The 17,557-nt window shown below is 36.2% G+C and overlaps 3 protein-coding genes across 3 annotated transcripts; 1 reads left to right on the forward strand and 2 right to left on the reverse strand.

Moving 5' to 3' along the window:
* Positions 1-4,364: 4,364 nt before the first annotated feature.
* On the reverse strand, positions 4,365-6,634 carry LOC125140862. Its single transcript, XM_047811405.1, has 2 exons — positions 6,488-6,634; positions 4,365-5,600 (listed from the first exon to the last, which is right to left on the reverse strand). The coding sequence occupies exon 2, from the start codon at positions 5,592-5,594 to the stop codon at positions 5,007-5,009; it is 588 nt and encodes a 195-aa protein (XP_047667361.1). The 5' UTR covers positions 5,595-5,600; positions 6,488-6,634; the 3' UTR covers positions 4,365-5,006.
* Positions 6,635-8,507: 1,873 nt separating this feature from the next.
* Positions 8,508-11,234, reverse strand: LOC113644162 (serine/threonine-protein kinase pim-1-like). The gene is made up of 7 exons (XM_027148779.2): positions 10,989-11,234; positions 10,550-10,674; positions 10,110-10,160; positions 9,605-9,983; positions 9,333-9,509; positions 9,105-9,214; positions 8,508-8,851 (listed from the first exon to the last, which is right to left on the reverse strand). Exons 1-7 carry the CDS (start codon positions 11,074-11,076, stop codon positions 8,672-8,674), a joined length of 1,110 nt encoding a protein of 369 aa, XP_027004580.1. The 5' UTR covers positions 11,077-11,234; the 3' UTR covers positions 8,508-8,671.
* A 3,790-nt stretch (positions 11,235-15,024) lies between these two features.
* On the forward strand, positions 15,025-16,331 carry LOC113644163. The gene is made up of 2 exons (XM_027148780.2): positions 15,025-15,357; positions 15,520-16,331. The coding sequence occupies exons 1-2, from the start codon at positions 15,292-15,294 to the stop codon at positions 16,078-16,080; spliced, it is 627 nt and encodes a 208-aa protein (XP_027004581.1). The 5' UTR covers positions 15,025-15,291; the 3' UTR covers positions 16,081-16,331.
* The last annotated feature ends 1,226 nt before the right edge of the window (positions 16,332-17,557 follow it).

Raw genomic sequence — 17,557 nt, forward strand, 5'->3', positions numbered from 1 at the left:
TCATTCAAACAAAACTTTATGTGAGCCTGTTACAGGGTTCGGCAGTGATTTGTGGTGCTTGTTAAGTCCCTGGATGCATTAAACTCATACCAATCACTAACCCAACCAGGCACAAACCCTGACCTTGATCTCTCACCTTTACCCGTTTTCCAATTTCTCTCTCTCTCTCTCTCTCTCTCTCTCTCTCTCTCTCTCTCTCTCTCTCTCTCTCTCTCTATTTAAAGGGGATTTCTAAGCCATCATGAGTCACCATGTTTTGTGAGTTTGAGTCAGAGTGCAGGCTAAATGATCTCGTTTTCATACACCATCCATCTAGAGCTCAGTCATTTGAGACCTACGTGTGAGTGTGCGTGACTCAACATGTGGGGTGAGTTTTCTCCAGATGCCTCTGTTACTTGCCCATTGCTTCCTTTTTTCCCTCCCAGTCCTCTCTTTTTTCTGGCATTCAGTGGATCTAATTATCAGGTTCATTCATTATGTGAGAGAGAGATGGATAGATAGATAGAGAGAAACGGATAGGTCAAGAAAAATGAACGGAAAAAAGTGCAGCATGCGACACATACTCCTGCATGCACACCCACACACATTTAAATGGATACACAAACCCCATTTTCCACTTGACTGGGGCAAATGGTGGAGGCTTTCTTGCCACTTTCTTGTATTGGAATGAGATCTTTTGTGAGTGCCCTTTCTGACAAAGACATCATAAACTCTCTGTTCTCTTCCAACTCCAATCAAACATCTACCAGAGCAATAAAACATGCAAAACACCTGCAACTAAGGGGAGTGTGGCAAAGACACAGGAACAAAAGGGGAAGAGTAACCACAGAGATAAAGAGGAAAAGATTAGACACACAAAAATACACAAAGAGGAATGATCTGATAGTGGATTATCTTGCTTTCTTTGTCCCTCTGATGCGAATTGCAAAAACATAAGCCCTCATATTTAATGTTTTGTTAGTTTAGTTGTTTCCAATAAATGAACTCTTTCACCCACAACAGCCTACGGCCAATACCTCTGAAGCCATGGTGTGTGTGTGTGTGTGTGTGTGTGTGTGTGTGTGTGTGTGTGTGTGTGTGTGTGTGTGTGTGTGTGTGTGTGTGTGTGTGTGTGTGTGTGACTCGTCAAAGCTGCCAGTGAGCTGTATCCTGGAAGATTGAGCAGCCCTTGTGCTACTGATTACTGCATGTGGGTCAGCTTTTAAAAATCAGTTGTAAAAAGAAAGAAATTAAGAAAAGGATTAGAAAGCAGCCAGAGCAAAGAGGGAGAGGGAAGCAGAGTGCAGAGAGATGGTATAAATAGAAAGATATAAAAGATAAAGAAAAAATAGAGGAAATGTTTTAATAGGGCAATGAAGAAAAGAATTTACTAGAAAAATGGAGATGCAGAGAACAAAGATGCCAGACACGGTATTGAGAGAAGTACAGATGGTGACAAATTAAAGGAACAAAAAAAACACTTGGCCCCCTAAAGGGAAATCAACCCAAAGTTATTCTGACTCATTGCCTTTATCCCATGTTGAAACTTTTCTATCCTGATGGGCGTCCACAGGGCACAAGGGTTCACTGACTGACTTGCTGAGTATGAAAATGATGTAAATCATACGCTATAGCCTTCACAATCAGCACATCTCACAACTTTCACATTTAGAATATATTTTGGAAGAATTCTGACAATACAATACAAATGCTATATGCCGATACACACTGAAGCACCGCAATTTGTGGTGGTCCAACACATTGCCAAAACACTTTAGCTTAATTTTCTGTTTATCATCTGTTTGTATTTTGTCATTAGCTGCAGACTTGATTTATCTTTATTTGGAACTATCATGTCAAGAACTCTGCATGATACAAAAAAAATGAGCAGAACAGAACACATGTTATAGCATGCATGTAGCTTCTTACTCTGGTTTCCCAAGTCAAATTCTTGTACACTGTATACATGCCATTTTTATTGAATTTATATTGATTTGAGAGAAAGACATGGGAATGAGAACATACTGCTTTTCCCAAGCTCACACCTTATTTCATGCACAAAGCATCTTTTTTTTTTTTTTAAATTCTGTTCTTTTTGGCCAGAAATTTCAGATAAAGTACAAGGCAGTTCCTTATATTCTCTCCACCCTTCTCTGACTGTCTGGTGGCCTTCCTCCACCCATCCATAGCTTTTCACTCCACACTCATTATTTCAGAGTCTGCTTATGTTTTCCTCTTTTTTCCCACAGAGGGATTGTTCTGTGCACTGACCCTCCTTGTTGCTCATGTGGTTCTCCAGTCATTTTTCCACTGTGACCTGTACTGTACCAGCTTGTCTGCCTGCCTTTGCTCTGTTTGTTCAGCCTGTGCAGTGACCTCATAAGACTTTATAATGTCCTTTGTAATGTTTATAATATATGTATATCATCCATTCACATGCATCTGCTCATGGTATGGTACTCTTAATGAAATGAGGTATGATATAAAATAGCACATTGAGCCCATCTACAACAAAGCCAGAATCATTCTGTTCATGAGGCCAAATCTGAGACATTTATTTTAATGAACACCCCACATGCACAGTTCCCCACATTTTAAAAGAAGCACATGGAGTAGCAGTAAATGAAGGATTTTGACATGTTAAAGGTGAATGAGAGGTGAAACATGTGGAACAGATGAAAAAGGATTGAGAACCAGAATTTAGTAAACACTCATTAGTATGAAGTTAATCCCTAAAATCCTCTGGTTCCCACAACTGCAGCCATTCAGCCTGGCCTGAAGAACGGCTGCAGAGAGGCTCTGGACATCATTTGCATAATGGTGCCATCTAGTGTCGCTACATGGGTCAAATATTTTACAGAGGTAAAAAGACTAACTTTGCCCCAATTTTTTCCCCAAATTTGTCCACCTCCTGGCAGGTTTTCTAGAAGATGATAGTTTTGGACTAGAGCTAAAACTTTAATGTTTACTTTAAGGTAAAACTTTAATCTAACACATACCTTTACAAATACAAAGTGTTTCTCAATACAGAGGCTTTTCCATAAAAACAGTCTCAAATTTTCAAATACTAGCTTCACATTACATTGAATCTTAATTCAAATAAATAAATAAATAAATAAATAAATAAATAAATAAATAAATAAATAAACCTTGTATTATACTATTTACTTGAAAACATGTCTTCCACCTACCATTCAGGAGAAATGAAAAGAGAAGCTTTTATTTGTCAGACATACATTATAGCACATTAAAATTCTATTCATCACATATCCCAGCTTAGGAAGTTAGGGTCAGCATGCAAGGTCAGCATAGCCATGATATGAAGTAGAGAGGTTTAAGAGCCTTGCTCATGGGCACAACAGTGGCAGCTTGGCAGTGCTGGGGATTCAACCTTTAACCTTCTGAACAATAACCAAAAAGTTAAACTGATTGAGCCAACACTTCCAAATTATAAGTTAATTCATTCAGTTAGAAACAGTATATATATATATATATATATATATATATATATATATATATATATATATATATATATATATATATATATATATATATATATGTATGTATGTTTGTATGCATGTACTGTATGATTTCATTTAGTTTGTTTGCATTGCACTTTTAACAATAGACATTTATTCAAATGTATTTATCCCTAATGAGCAAGCATGCAGCAAACATGGCAAGGAAAATATAATATAAAATCAATATTTGGATTGACCACCCTTTGCCTCCAAAAGAGCATGAATTTTTTAAGTTTACAGTTTTGAAGGACATCGGCAGGTAGTTTGTTCTAAACATCTTGGAGAACTAACCACAGATCATCTGTGGATGTAGGCTGCTTCAAATCTTTCTGTCTTCTCAAGTAATCTCAGACAGACTTGACTTGACTTCTAGAATTTGTCAGAGAGAAGATGGGTGTACCTGGGTCTCACTGGTTTCAGACAGTTCTGAGCTGATAGCACTGCTGGACAACATCTGATCGCAAAGGGTAGTAAATATTATGTGATTCTTTGTGCTTCTTCAAAATAAATTGAACTGCACATGGGTAATCACACCAAACATTGATTTGTTCTGTTTGCTCATTTTGCGTAATGATATATATATATATATATATTTAAAAAAAAGCATTCTTACTTTACAGCATTTCTTCACCCCTGCCTAAAGCTTTTGCAGAGTACTGTGTTCTATGTACTAAATATGTGTGTCCTTATTTATTTTATTTAATTTCTGAGAATAGTCTAAACCATTTTAGTAAGCCATTATGCAATGTTATATAAAATCCTAGATAAAGTCAAAGGCAATACCAATAATAATGTGTTTATTGATGAAATAAACCTTAATTATTTTTTTAGGTGAAGAGAAAAATGTCTCTGACTACAAGTCAGTATGTTCAATAGTACTGGGTTTATTTATGAAGTAAATTTTAATAAATGTTTCAGGCTTGTCTTTGAGTTTGATACTAAGAACAAGGTGCAGCTCTAGTGAAGTGTTTCTGTTCTAGACCCATAACACACCATCTCAACTACATATAACTACAAACCCCACAATTATATCTAACCCTATAACCTGCCACCAGGTGGCAAATGCGTTTGTTGCTTTTTTCATTAGTGTGTAGTTATACTGGTTACTGTTTAACCCTTAACAAGCCAGTAACAATTTCCAACTTTTGTCATTTTATGTGTTTACTTTGGGAAAACTGCTTGCTATTCAAAAATCTTTACCTTTATTTTATCACACAGCTCTGCTTGAATATATGTACACATAAATAAAATAAAGCTGCATAGCAAAATCCTTAGCGAGAAATTGGTACATACACTTACAGATGGACCCAAAAAAAACTTGTCAGTTTAAGTGAGCATATTCTAATGCAACATTATACATTATACATTATTTCTTAATCCAACACTGTTACAGTTTATTCAATACTATAAGATTTTTCAATCAACACAGAGATGATCAAGACCTATTTATGTAACACAGATGTGTAATCATAAATCATGTTAATTTGTCTTTTTTAATACACCATATCACAAAATGTAAGTCAAAGCTACTAAAGTGAAGACCAGAAGACTTTTGGACATTACTACTTTAAATCCTGAGTTTGACCCTGAGCTTTCTCCACAGTCAGGCTTATTATTACTGGGCGTCAGATTTTCTGGGTTTCCCTCAAAATGAACAGGGCGACATGTGTCTTGAAATTTGTTGCAGCCAAGGATGATGTGTTTGGTCTCGTTGCGAATGCTCTTAATGCCACACAATCCCTCTTGTAGATTTACACGCACAGTCACAAAGGAGAATTTCTCCTTGCTGATGCACAGGTTGTCGAAGTGCTGTTTTCCACCAGCCTTGGTGCACACTGCATTCACACTCTCCCTGTCATCCTCATAGAAAAATGACTGAGTAGGTCTGCCGCACGTCTTAATCTGCTTCAGCAGTGCGTTCCACACATTCTGGTCCCATGTCTTTGGCACACCATCGGGCAGATGCCGCTTGAGGAAGGTGGCATGAGCGTTGTTATTCTTTGCTAGCATGCATGGATTCGGGTTGATATCAACAGATGAGCAGAAAGAAAAAACAGAGGTCAAAAGGATCACGGTGAGGAGCGTCATTCTCATGGACACCTGCACAGAATAGAAACCCGCTTGGAGTTGAGTGATAATTATTCAGATGAAATACTGCAACAGTCAAAATAAAGGACCTTCTATATAGGATATCATCATGAACACAACAAAATGTTTCTATTGTTATTAGTATAGTACTTTTTTGTGACCTGACATGGAGCATTATATAGTTACATAACTATCTGTAGCCACAGATAGTTGATGAATCTATTCATGGCCACAATTTACTATATTCCATAGACTACTTGCAGCATGACAATACACCCGGTCACAAAGCAAAAGTCTTTACTTTCTGTAAAAGAATTTATCTTCAACTTATTGAACAGACTTTTAGATTTATTGAGTACACATATATGCAGAATTCATTAGACGAAGATTTATTTACATAAATAAATGTACAAACTTGAAATATATATTATATATTATAATATAAAAAAGAATATCAATAAAATACAAAAATACAAGTGTCTTGCATTAAATACAATGTTATTATAATTTCCTGATAATAAAAAGTAAAAATGGCTGCCCACTGCTCCGGGTGTGTGTTCACGGTGTGTGTGTGTGTGTGTGCACTTTGGATGGGTCAAATGCAGAGAACGAATTCTGAGTATGGTTCACCATGCTTAGCCGTATGTCACGTCACGTCACTTTTTTTTTTTTTAAAGTAATTTGATGGTATGAATGTATTGTCCTATAGTGGTCTATGGTGTCAGCTAAATATAGCCTGGCATTTGGAACTGCTTGGTTGTGATATTTAAACCCATGTGGATCCTTAATAATCATCCATCTGAATAATTATGATAGTCATAATACAAAATGATTTGCCATAAGACTAGAACGGAGAGAAAGGTAAGAGAAAGGAAAGGAAGGTTAAAAGCTTCACTTACTTTCAGAGTCCCTGCAGTGAGCAGAATAATGCTGAGATCAGCTGGAATACAAAACTCCAATATGTTTTTCACTCCGTTTTTAAGCTCTTACTTTATTGTTGTGTGTGTGTGAGAGAGAGAGAGAGAGAGAGAGAGAGAGAGAGAGAGAGAGAGAGAGAGAGAGAGAGAGAGAGAGAGATGTGCTGAAATTTCCATAGCCTTTTTTGTCCAGTACAGAATATAAACTGTGTTCGTACAGTGATTGGTCCATATTTGATCGTTCACGCCCCCTTCACGCTGATTGAGCCTTTCCTCTGTCTGCCAAATTTACTGTCCTGTTCAGCCAATGGGCGCTTCTTTTCTTTTAAAGTATACAGCTCACGATAGCGTGATTATTTGGATGAATCCAGGCTATTCAAGAGCTTGTTATTGCTAATCACAGGCGTGGTTTATGTGAATGTTTTTGTTGTGCCGCTTATATTAGTCAAGTCAAAGCAAGTCAAGTCAAGAAGCTTTTATTGTCAGTTCAACCATATATAGCTGTTGCAGTACGCAGTGAAATGAGACAACCAGGAAAATGGTGCTATACACAGAACAAAGTCAGAGCTAAGGACTTAAGTAAGTTAGTCCAAAGTGCATATGTGCAACGTGGTGCAAACAGTCTGAGAGAAGACCAATGGCGTAAGTTTGATTTTGACATTGGTGGGGACAACATTCCCCGTGTTTTGTGCATAAAACTATTGTTATAAGAATACTTTCGTCCTCACATACCGGTAGCCTGCATAATCACGTTGCACATTTGCTTCATACAACGGAATATAGCTGCAGCCGACCTAAACACATTAGCGAGAAAGACAAAGCCGTGGGTTAGAGAGGCGGGACTCAAAAAGCCAAAGGCCAATCATTTTAGAGAGTTGAGTTACAGAGACGGGATTCCTTGCAGGGGGTAAATCTGTTAACCGTTTGTGTTCCACAAGTTGCGCTATTTTTTTTACAGAAAGCCGTTGTAAAATATTTTCACCTTATTTAATGATTCCTGGATAAATGTTAAACGAAATAAGTAAAAAAGCACAAGACACAGACGGATATCAGTGGTTATGTATAAATATAGGCTTGTTCGAATTATTGCTAGGGACAATTGAGTTCCCTGGATATTGGTAGGGACATGTCCCTACTATTCCTACCCAAATCGACGCCCTTGGACAAGACAAAAAAGACATTGCAGGACAAAAGACAAGCAGACAGAAAGACAGTGCAGGACAAAAGACAAGAAGACAGAAAGACAGTGCAGGTGTCTTTCTGTGCACCTGTGTTGTTAATCTGGTGGAAAAGAGTAAAAAGAGAACTAACTCGCTGTGTTAATGCCCATGGATTTGGCATGTGCATATATGGGTATGATCACCAGGGGTAAACATAACATTGGAAATATAGGCTAGATGACCAAATTAATATATATATTGAACTAATTCAATTAATACTCTGGCTATTTTACCGAACAGTAGATTTTTTTTTACAGTGTTTATGTTCAGGGATGTGGTAGCTCAGTGGTTATGGTGTTAAACTACTGATAGTAAGGTCATGAGTTTGAATCCCCGCACCACCAAGCTGCCACTGCTGGGCCCCTGAGCAAGGCCCTTAACCCTCAATTGCTCAGTTGTATAAATTGAAATAAAATGTAAGTCACTCTGCATAAGGGTGTCTGCTAAATGCCAGAAATGTAAATGTACTTAGTCTGTTTCCTAGTTAGTGGGTATTGATGCATACATTGATAAACACTTCTATACTGCCATGTATTTATTATTTTTATTAAATAATTTTAAATTAAATATTTTAATTTAGTCTGACACTATTAAAATGGCCAATATGAAAAATGTTACAGCTGATCATTTTACAGCAGTCTTTTTTTATAAGAAATATGAATGATGTAGAGTCAAAGAAGGATGCAAGTGCATAATGTTTATTTACAGTGTAAAAAGAAACATATCTATACAAAACTAAAAAATAAATAAATAGATAGATGAATGAATGAATGAATAAATAAATAAATAAATAAATAAATAAATAAATAAATAAGCAGACTGAATGCAGACAGCATGGAAGGTAAACCGAATACCACCATAGATATCTATACAATATAAGCAATATAAAATACTGTTCGGTGTGTAGAATGATTTTTTAATCTAACAAGCAATACACATTTTACTGTCACAACAAGATCAGTGTGGCATAAATCATAAAAACCAACAAAGATACATACAGAGATTTATAGAATAAAGGAGAAGGAGAAAATAAGGAGAAATGGTCCAAAAAAGCAAATTCATTTTGGAGCGCTTGTGGTGTCCTTTTTTCTGTGAGCGTCTCAGGTCCCCTAATGATGGGAATGCTCTGCAAAGCAAATAAATAAAATTCGATTAAACATTAAAATACACAAGAACAGAAAATACTAAGCAGTTGCGTAGATAATAATTTTCCTGTAATTGTAATTAAGTGTTCATCATATAATTACACAATCATTGTTTTGTCAGTTAGAAGACTTAAATCTAATCGAGTAGAATCATTGTAATCTAGACAACAGGGAAAGAATTTGTTAAATTATGTTTTAACACATTAAATGTTTATTATATTCTTGCCAGCTCACCTGCGTAGACCTCGAGCCGCTCTTCAACCACCGGTTCTTCAGCAGTTGCTTGAACGATGGTCGAGACTTAGGGTTTTGTGCCAGACAACGTAATATAAACTTCTGGCAGTCTGTGTGTGAGATAGAAGATGACAGAGAGATGTAATAAATAGTTATGTGTAAAGCCATTATGCTATGCAAAAGACCTTATTTTACAGGTCTAAATGTGATGTTTCTGCACTTTCTTACCTTTAGACAAGTCAGGAGGAAAGTGCAGGTGGCCAGCAATAATTTCTTCCGGCGTCTCAAAGGGCCATTTCCCGCAGAGCATCTGATATAAGAGGATGCCCAGTGTCCAGATGGTGGTAGGACGACCCATGTAACGTTTTTCTCTGTACCACTCTGGTGGGAAGTACTGTTCACTGCCTGAAGGTACAAGAACGAGCAACAAACATCAGCACTATCTTAAAAGCGACTCTCCACTGCATTTTTTTAATATCACATATCTATTATGGACTTACCTGGGCAGTAGGTATAGGGTGTTGCCTTCAGCAGGTCGCCAACTCCAAAATCAATAAGCTTCACCTGAAGCGTCTCGGTGTTGACGAGGATGTTCTCTAGTTTGATGTCATTGTGGAACACTCCTCTGGCACAACAATGACAAGCTGCCTGAACCACCTGGACCATGATGTCCCTCGCCAGGGGTTCAGGGAGCTTACCTCCATGGAGGTCACAAAAGTCCATGAGGTCCATGCAGGGGCTTGGATTTTCTAAGATAAGCACCAGGTAGTTCTGGACCACAAACCATTCCAGCAGCCCCAGGATATTCAGGCAACGGACTGGCTGGGAGACCATCTTCATCAGTCCCACCTCAATGGGAATGGGAGTGGTCTCTCCAGGCTAAAATTAGAAGAGACACAGTTACCATGGCTTTGGAGTCAATACACTTGGATAAAAGACATTTTAAGGCTTCAAGCACTTGTTATTTGGACAGTATTGCCTCTCTGTTTCTCAGAATGTACTTACGATGGTTATCATTCCCAAGTCAGGGTCCACCTGGGAAACTTTTATGGCAACCTGTTGACATTAAAAAACAATTAGAAAAAATGTTTACTACAAGGTATAATACTTGTCATGTTACTGAGGCGGAGCAGATGCAAGTGCCAGGTTATTTATTTGTTTGTTTGTTTGTTTGTTTGTTTGTTTAATTTCCTTTCATTTTATTCAAGTCATAATTTTAAAACATGGCAAGCAAAAAGACTAATTAAATTGAATCAAATAATCATAAATTATTCCTATTAAGAATTATTTGTATGACTAATCAGCTTCACTTTGAATGGAACTTGGAAAAAAACAAGATTTAGATTCATATATATATATATATATATATATATATATATGAATCTAAATCTTGTTTTTTTCCAAGTATATATATATATATATATATATATAATGTCCATAATTACCTCAGTGCCATCTGACAGACGAACCCCAGCATATACACCACCTTCACCTCCTTCACCGAGCAGCTTTCCTACTGAGTACCTTGACTTGATCTCCTCCATCAAGTACTCAGATCCTTTGTGCTCACCTGTGTTGTTAATAACAATTATACCATGAGTAACCTTTTCTTTCTTAGTTTTTTAGGCCTGTGTGTTTCCAGGCATTTACCCAATAGAGTTAATGAATTTTAATACTTTACAAGGCTTTTCTTCCGAAGAGCTTTAATATAATATAGATACTACAATAGAGGTGTAAGCGTTTAACTTGTTATTAAATATGTATATAAATCTCTTTTGTTGGATATTTTATGTGCCTCTGGTCCGTTTAAAAATAATTAAGCCTAAAGACCTCGGCTTTAATTTTACTGTCTTATACTGTAAGTTGCTCTGTACTCTGACTTACACTCTGCGCTCGCGCTGTCCATCTCCACAACAATTGGCGTCTTCACGCGCTGGGCTTCAAATGTCTTTGGTATCAGAGAAAAGGACATTCAAATAATAGTTTTTGTAAAAAAAAAAAAGACGAGAAGCTTTTCGGGACGGAATGCAAATAGTCAGTCAGTGTATTTTTTAAAATGTGTTGTGAAGGCGATTCGAACAATAACAACAACTTAAAAATATAATCCTGTGATGTCACGCCGTAAGACGTAGCACGCGTCACTGTTTTGATTTAAATTCAGCGCATTTTATTCTGTCCATATGATGACGTGATATTTTCATTATAAGATTCAATACACTGTAGTTTACAAGTTTCTTTATTTCAAGTCTCTTCAGGTTGGATCAAAACACTTGCTGTGTTTCCTGCACACTGTTATCTGTGTATTGCGATACTGGGAATCAGTAAAACACTTCAAATAATGGAAAAATTAGGAAAAATCTGTAAACTTAACCATATTATTGTTCAAAAGCAAATACCATCAACTTTTAGCTTTAGTTTGTCACTTTGCTTAAATCAGTGGTCTTTTTATGAATACTGTACAAACAACTAAACCATTAATAATCAGTCCAAAAAGAAATTTGTAAATTACATAATATCACATTCCAGTAGCATGTGTGTATTTGTGTGTGCGTAGTCGACCGTACACTAAAAACACCTGAACTCCTACAATAATAGCCAGTTACTGATAATACTTTATGATGCTTTATGATCTAATTTTCAATAATGATGATATCAGCTCTTCCTGTATTGTATTATAGTGCACGCTGCAGTGATTCACAACAATAATTCAGTACATTCTTACCAAAACGTTCAAATTAACATTCACTTGCACTTTATATATATATATATATATATATATATATATATATATATATATATATATATATATATATATATATATATATATATATATAATTTTATTTTATTTTTTTTCTTTCAGTGAATTTGTTGTATGGTTGGACCTATCTATGTCTGTCCAGCAGGTGGCAGTAACGTAATGGCTGGGCATTGTTAAAAGCCTGTGAAGAATAGCCCTCTTCCAAGATGGCGGCAGTTTTGACGCATTTTTAGAACCCCAAGGCGACATCTAGGTGTACCCATAGATATATATGCGTCAAAACCGCCGCCATCTTGGTACAGGGTTCTTGTACTTCGAATTCATGGACGATGCCTGACTTTTGTGCTGCGTTTGGATGTTCAATCGAACGCAACCTGAAAACCAGACAGCAAGGGATGACATTTCACAAGTGAGAAGGTGTTTTATGATACTGAATGTTAGGAAATTACATTTCTGCTTACTTCGGTTTGTTTTCAGAATCAGAATCAGAATCATGAATTATTGCCAGGCATGTTTTCACATGCGAGGAATTTGTTTTCGTGACATAATCTCCACAGTGTACCAGAATGACATATGTCGTAGCTCTAGATGAAATTGTATGTACACATTTACAGGTGTGAAATGTGTTTTAGTCATTGGTTAACGACCGCAGCTAATCCATGCTAGTTATTGATTAAAGTTATTGATTTTTTTATGAAAAATCATAAAAAATAAACAAAAAGACATTTCCCGAAAATAAGTGTTGTAGTATAACTATCAGGACATCAGTGATGTGTGAGCTGAAGTTGGTGACAGTACAGTGTATTACGGTGAAGTTATTGATTTTTCTTATTTGTTTTTTCGGTTTTTGCACTTTGCAGACGGTCTCTTGGAATCTGTCTCTTATTTTGTCCAACGCGGAGGAAAGCTGATATTGAGGAAAATTGGGTTGTAGCTGCCTCTATACATTACTACGATAAAAAGATAGGTGTTATTTGTGTAATAAGAGCGTTTAGCTCAGGAGTTATTGACTCGGGAAACTTGAACCTGTGAATATGCAGCCAACTTTACTTAAGTGCTAGTTACCCATTAGTTTTTGACAGTTAGGAAAACCGACAATGTTTGTAGATTCCGAAGCTCTTAATGAGGACATAAAAAAATTGACCCATGCTTTTTTGCTTAAAGGTGAAAAGAACCAACTTTATGTATGTTTTGTAAGATTCCCTTATCTGTCAATCATATTTTATTAGATTGTCCTGGACTTAACACAAGCAGAATGCTCTTTTATCAAGTTACTTCACTTAAGGACGTATTTAATGACATTATGCCTTAAAAGGTTTTGGATTTTTTTTTTATTGTATGTTAATTAAAAAAATGTATAATATGACTTGCTGTTTATATTTGTTTTGTTTTTATTGTATTTATATAATATGTGTTTTTGTAATATATTTTTTGCAATGAAAATAGCTTTGATTGGTGACATGGCATTAAATAAAATAATCTGAATCTGTCACACCATTGTAGCAGTGTTGCATGCAGTAGGCTATAAGGTAAGTAGTGATTGTTCATTCGAAGTTTACTCAAGTGGAAGAATGTAACTAATAAACTTAGACCTACTAGCACTATGCATTATATTGTGAAAAAGTAGATTATCCTAATATCAAAACCTTTTTTTTGGTCAAATATCAAAAAATCTTTCTGGACTCAATGATAAATACATGTCTGACCGAACGAAAAAAAACTAGAAAATCGCATTCATGACGATTTATGGTGATTTTATTTCTTGCAGTGCCTGCATTGACGCTGATGCATTAAAGAGGAGGGGGTCCCCTGTACCAAGATGGCGGCTCTATTGAGGCATTCGATCCAATGAACTGCCGAATTCAAGGCAACATCCATAGATATATACACTAGATGTCGCGTTGTATATGGCGGTACATTGGAACAACTGCATCAATAAAGCTGCCATTGGTTCTGTAAGTCTAATTTTCAGTTTTTAGGGTCTTGTATGAATTTCAATAGCTTTGTTATAATTATTGACAGGAATGGCTGGGCTTTATTTATACTGGTTGTCTTGTGTCTGTTTTTGGCTGAGACCTGTCAGGGAGCGGGTTGGCTTAACAAATAAAATTTAGACATGTATGCAGGGATAACATAAAAAGGGGTTTATTAAGGGAAAAAATAAAAAAAGGAAACCAGAAACACAGAAAAAGAAGCAAACCAAAGACAACAAAGAAGAGACAAAGACTCGTGAGATGAGACAACTGGTATAAATGAGGAGAACAATCATTGAAACACAAGTAGTAGGTGTGCAGAGGCATGAACAGATTAAGCAGGGCTCTCAAGTTTTGAAGACAGGCAAGAGACACATATTTTAAATGTCTAGCCCTCTCTGTGCTCAAAGTGATGTTGAACAATTCCAGAATATGCTTTTTTTTCATTGGATGTTGCGTTAAATATTACCCATATACAACAGTGCTATTTTCTGATTGGCTATTGTGTAGCCTCCTTTTTTGATTGGCTGATAAGTGTCAGGCTCGAATAAGAACTCCAGGGGAGACGCGCTTGGTTCCTGCCCGGTTCCATAGAGACAGCGGTGCGGACAGATACATTTTGGGCGCTGCGGCATATTAAATATATGATAAATAGTCAAAAAGTTTTTCTGCGTGAGAAATACAATGCGTGACAATTGAGAGCCCTGGATTAAGGATAGAGTGGGGCAAACAAAGGTGATACACAAAACAAAACAAAAAAAGCACAAGGCACAAGACACAAAAACAGCCAGAATGTCCCCCTAGTGTCCAGGTAGGGAATAGTCCCTTACAATAATGGCATCAAAACCCGATTCTATGCTAAACATCAGCTTCTATGCATTTTCTAAAATGTATTTGTAAAATTGCTGTTAGGTAAAGAGTCATTCTCCTGTAATGCTGTTCTCTTCAGTGGTTCCTGAAACAAGTCTACACTTCACATCACGCTACTTACTTCCTTCACATGAATATAGCAAAGAAAATTCTTCAGCTTATTCGCCTTCAGATAAGTTGATATCATGAATATATATTTATATATATTTATATTATATTTATATTGTTTATATTGTTGAATATATGGTAAAAATAAAGCCAATATTACAAGAGTTTAATAGAACACAGTGTACAGGTCTGCAAAATGTGTGATATGATTGGATTCAAGTATTTGTGTTAAGTGAAACAGATCATGTTATCCCTACAAATCTCAAAGTCTAATACTAATCTAATTCCAATGAAGCAAAATATTTATTTTATTGTTGCATGATTTTATTGCTGTATTATTACCTAGACTAAAAATGCAATTGCATAAATCTTAATGAAAAACACTGCACTCTGGTAAGAGGAAGTAACTATTTAAATAACACCAGAAGTCATCCGAAATAGAAAGTAAAAAAAAACAAGTGGTCAAGAGAACTCAAAGATGTTACTGGTCAGTCAGCACAGAGAGCAAGACAGAGCTGCTTCGCCTACATATCGCTTTACACTGGTAATTTACTTCCTATTCTTCTTCTTTGTTCTTTGTTTTTTTCCTGTTTGTAAAATGTTTATTAAAAAAACAGACATACTGTAATATATGGTGATGAGTATAGTACAGTAAAAAAAAATAAGGAAAGCAGAACTTCAATTTAATCATTTATTCCTTTTTCAGACAACCACAATGTTCTTCTACATCGGGTCTGTCCTTTTCTTTTGGGAATATCTTGTTAACAATTTCGCAACTGGTTTTTCGGAGACAAACTTTTCCCCCTGCTTGTATTCTTCCAAGACTGGAGCTTACGAGGCATTCTTAAATAAGCATGTACGTTCTGATGCCCCAGAAACCCTTGACCAAAATCAGTGGCAAGCTTTTATTAGGCAAGTAGGGATGTGCAATCGACCAGTTCAGTCCTTTATCCCGTACGCCCTGAAACAACAAGTGGACAACGTCTGCTCTCCTTCAGGAGGTAAAACATACATGTATAACTTGTGTGTCAGCAAACAGGAGTTCAACTTTATTACCGTGTTCGTGGACAACAACTGTGTCGTAACGAGGGTCATGCCGGAGAAGAAGTATCTTTTATTGGCTTGTGATGAGATCGAGCATTACTGCCGTCCAGTGCATTTTCAAATAAATCCAAATAATGATGGACCAGACGACCAAAATCCAGACTGCAAAAATCTGAATATCAAAAAAAGGCTCAGTTTAAAACGTTTTATCTCAGCCTTATGATACTCACACTGCTGTCAGACTTAACCTGCTTTATGTGATTAACTTGACCTAGTCTGAAAGATATATACAAAAACACATAATAGATTTGTGCCAGTGCAACAGTTCTTCTTGCTTTGACACCCTTGAATGTAATCACATGAGTCTGTGTATGTTTATCTGAAATTAATGCACATTTGTATTAACAGCAACATAATTATGTATTAACTTTTTCAGGATAACCACAGCTGTATTATAATAAATAAGTTACTGTGGATAGCCGTGTGTGTGTTTGTGTGTGTGTGTATATGTGTATGTATATATATATATGTATATGTGTATGTATATATATATATATGTATATGTATATGTATATATATATATATATATATATATATATATACATATATATATATATATATATATATATATATATATACATATATATATATATATATATGAACTCGTGTTTCTTTTAGGTCACGTTTTTTGCCTTGCACTTGCGACTGTGCCAATATCCACAACAATATTTAAAAAAACAACACTACTGTATTACTGTTTTATAATACATTATAAAGCATTGTGTATAAATGCAAAAAAAAGGGAACAGATTTTAGGATGTTACAGCATTTCAGTCTTCAACAAAGAGAAATGAAATTACATGGCATGTTGCAATCGGTCTTCTATAGTTGTAGATCTTTATCCTGTTCTGCATGGATGGGTGGGGGTGTTTCCTCATCTGTCAGCAAAACTGCAGTTGTTATCATTTTCCACACAGATTCCTGTTTGAGCAAATTGTCAAGAATGACACAAAGGCATTAATCTTCACGCAAGTGCTTTGACCTAGTACACATTATATTACACAAACATCAGTCAAAAGTGATTAGAGATTTGGCTGCTCAGTTGGTTGGGTGCGTGTTAGTAGTTCCTTATTTCACTTGCAAGTAAGAACTAAGCAACACCCGTACAAACACACATTATTCAAATAATGATGGACCAGACAACAAAAAATTTAGACTAAAAAAGTCCACATACACATAACAAGGCATAGATTGAACAATTTTAAGTCCATCCATCCATTTACTGCACAGCTTATCCTACACAGGGTCATTGGGAACCCGAAGCCCATCCACAAGGCAGGGGACACAGGGATCCAGCCCATCACAGGGCACAATCACACTTACTACAGACAATTCAGAGATGCCAATCAGCCTACAATGCATGTCATTGGACTGAGGAGGAAACACCTGAATCCAAGGGAGAACATGACAGAGACATGAATTGACACCACAATATTTTATATGATCATCAGAATTAACTTACCGTGTTCTGAAAGATTTCTATAAAAAAAATTTCTTCATTCAGAGAGTAAGACTCACTGTGAATCTTCAGTGAAATTGAATATCTTTGTATGTGATGTGTGCAGACAGCTCATCTACTATTCAGCAAATGAATCGATGCAGGTTTATTAGAGCTTCAGCTGCAATACCAAACTTAAAAG

The sequence above is a fragment of the Tachysurus fulvidraco genome, chromosome 3 (genome assembly GCF_022655615.1).
Source record: "Tachysurus fulvidraco isolate hzauxx_2018 chromosome 3, HZAU_PFXX_2.0, whole genome shotgun sequence".
Taxonomy (NCBI): Eukaryota; Metazoa; Chordata; class Actinopteri; order Siluriformes; family Bagridae; genus Tachysurus; species Tachysurus fulvidraco.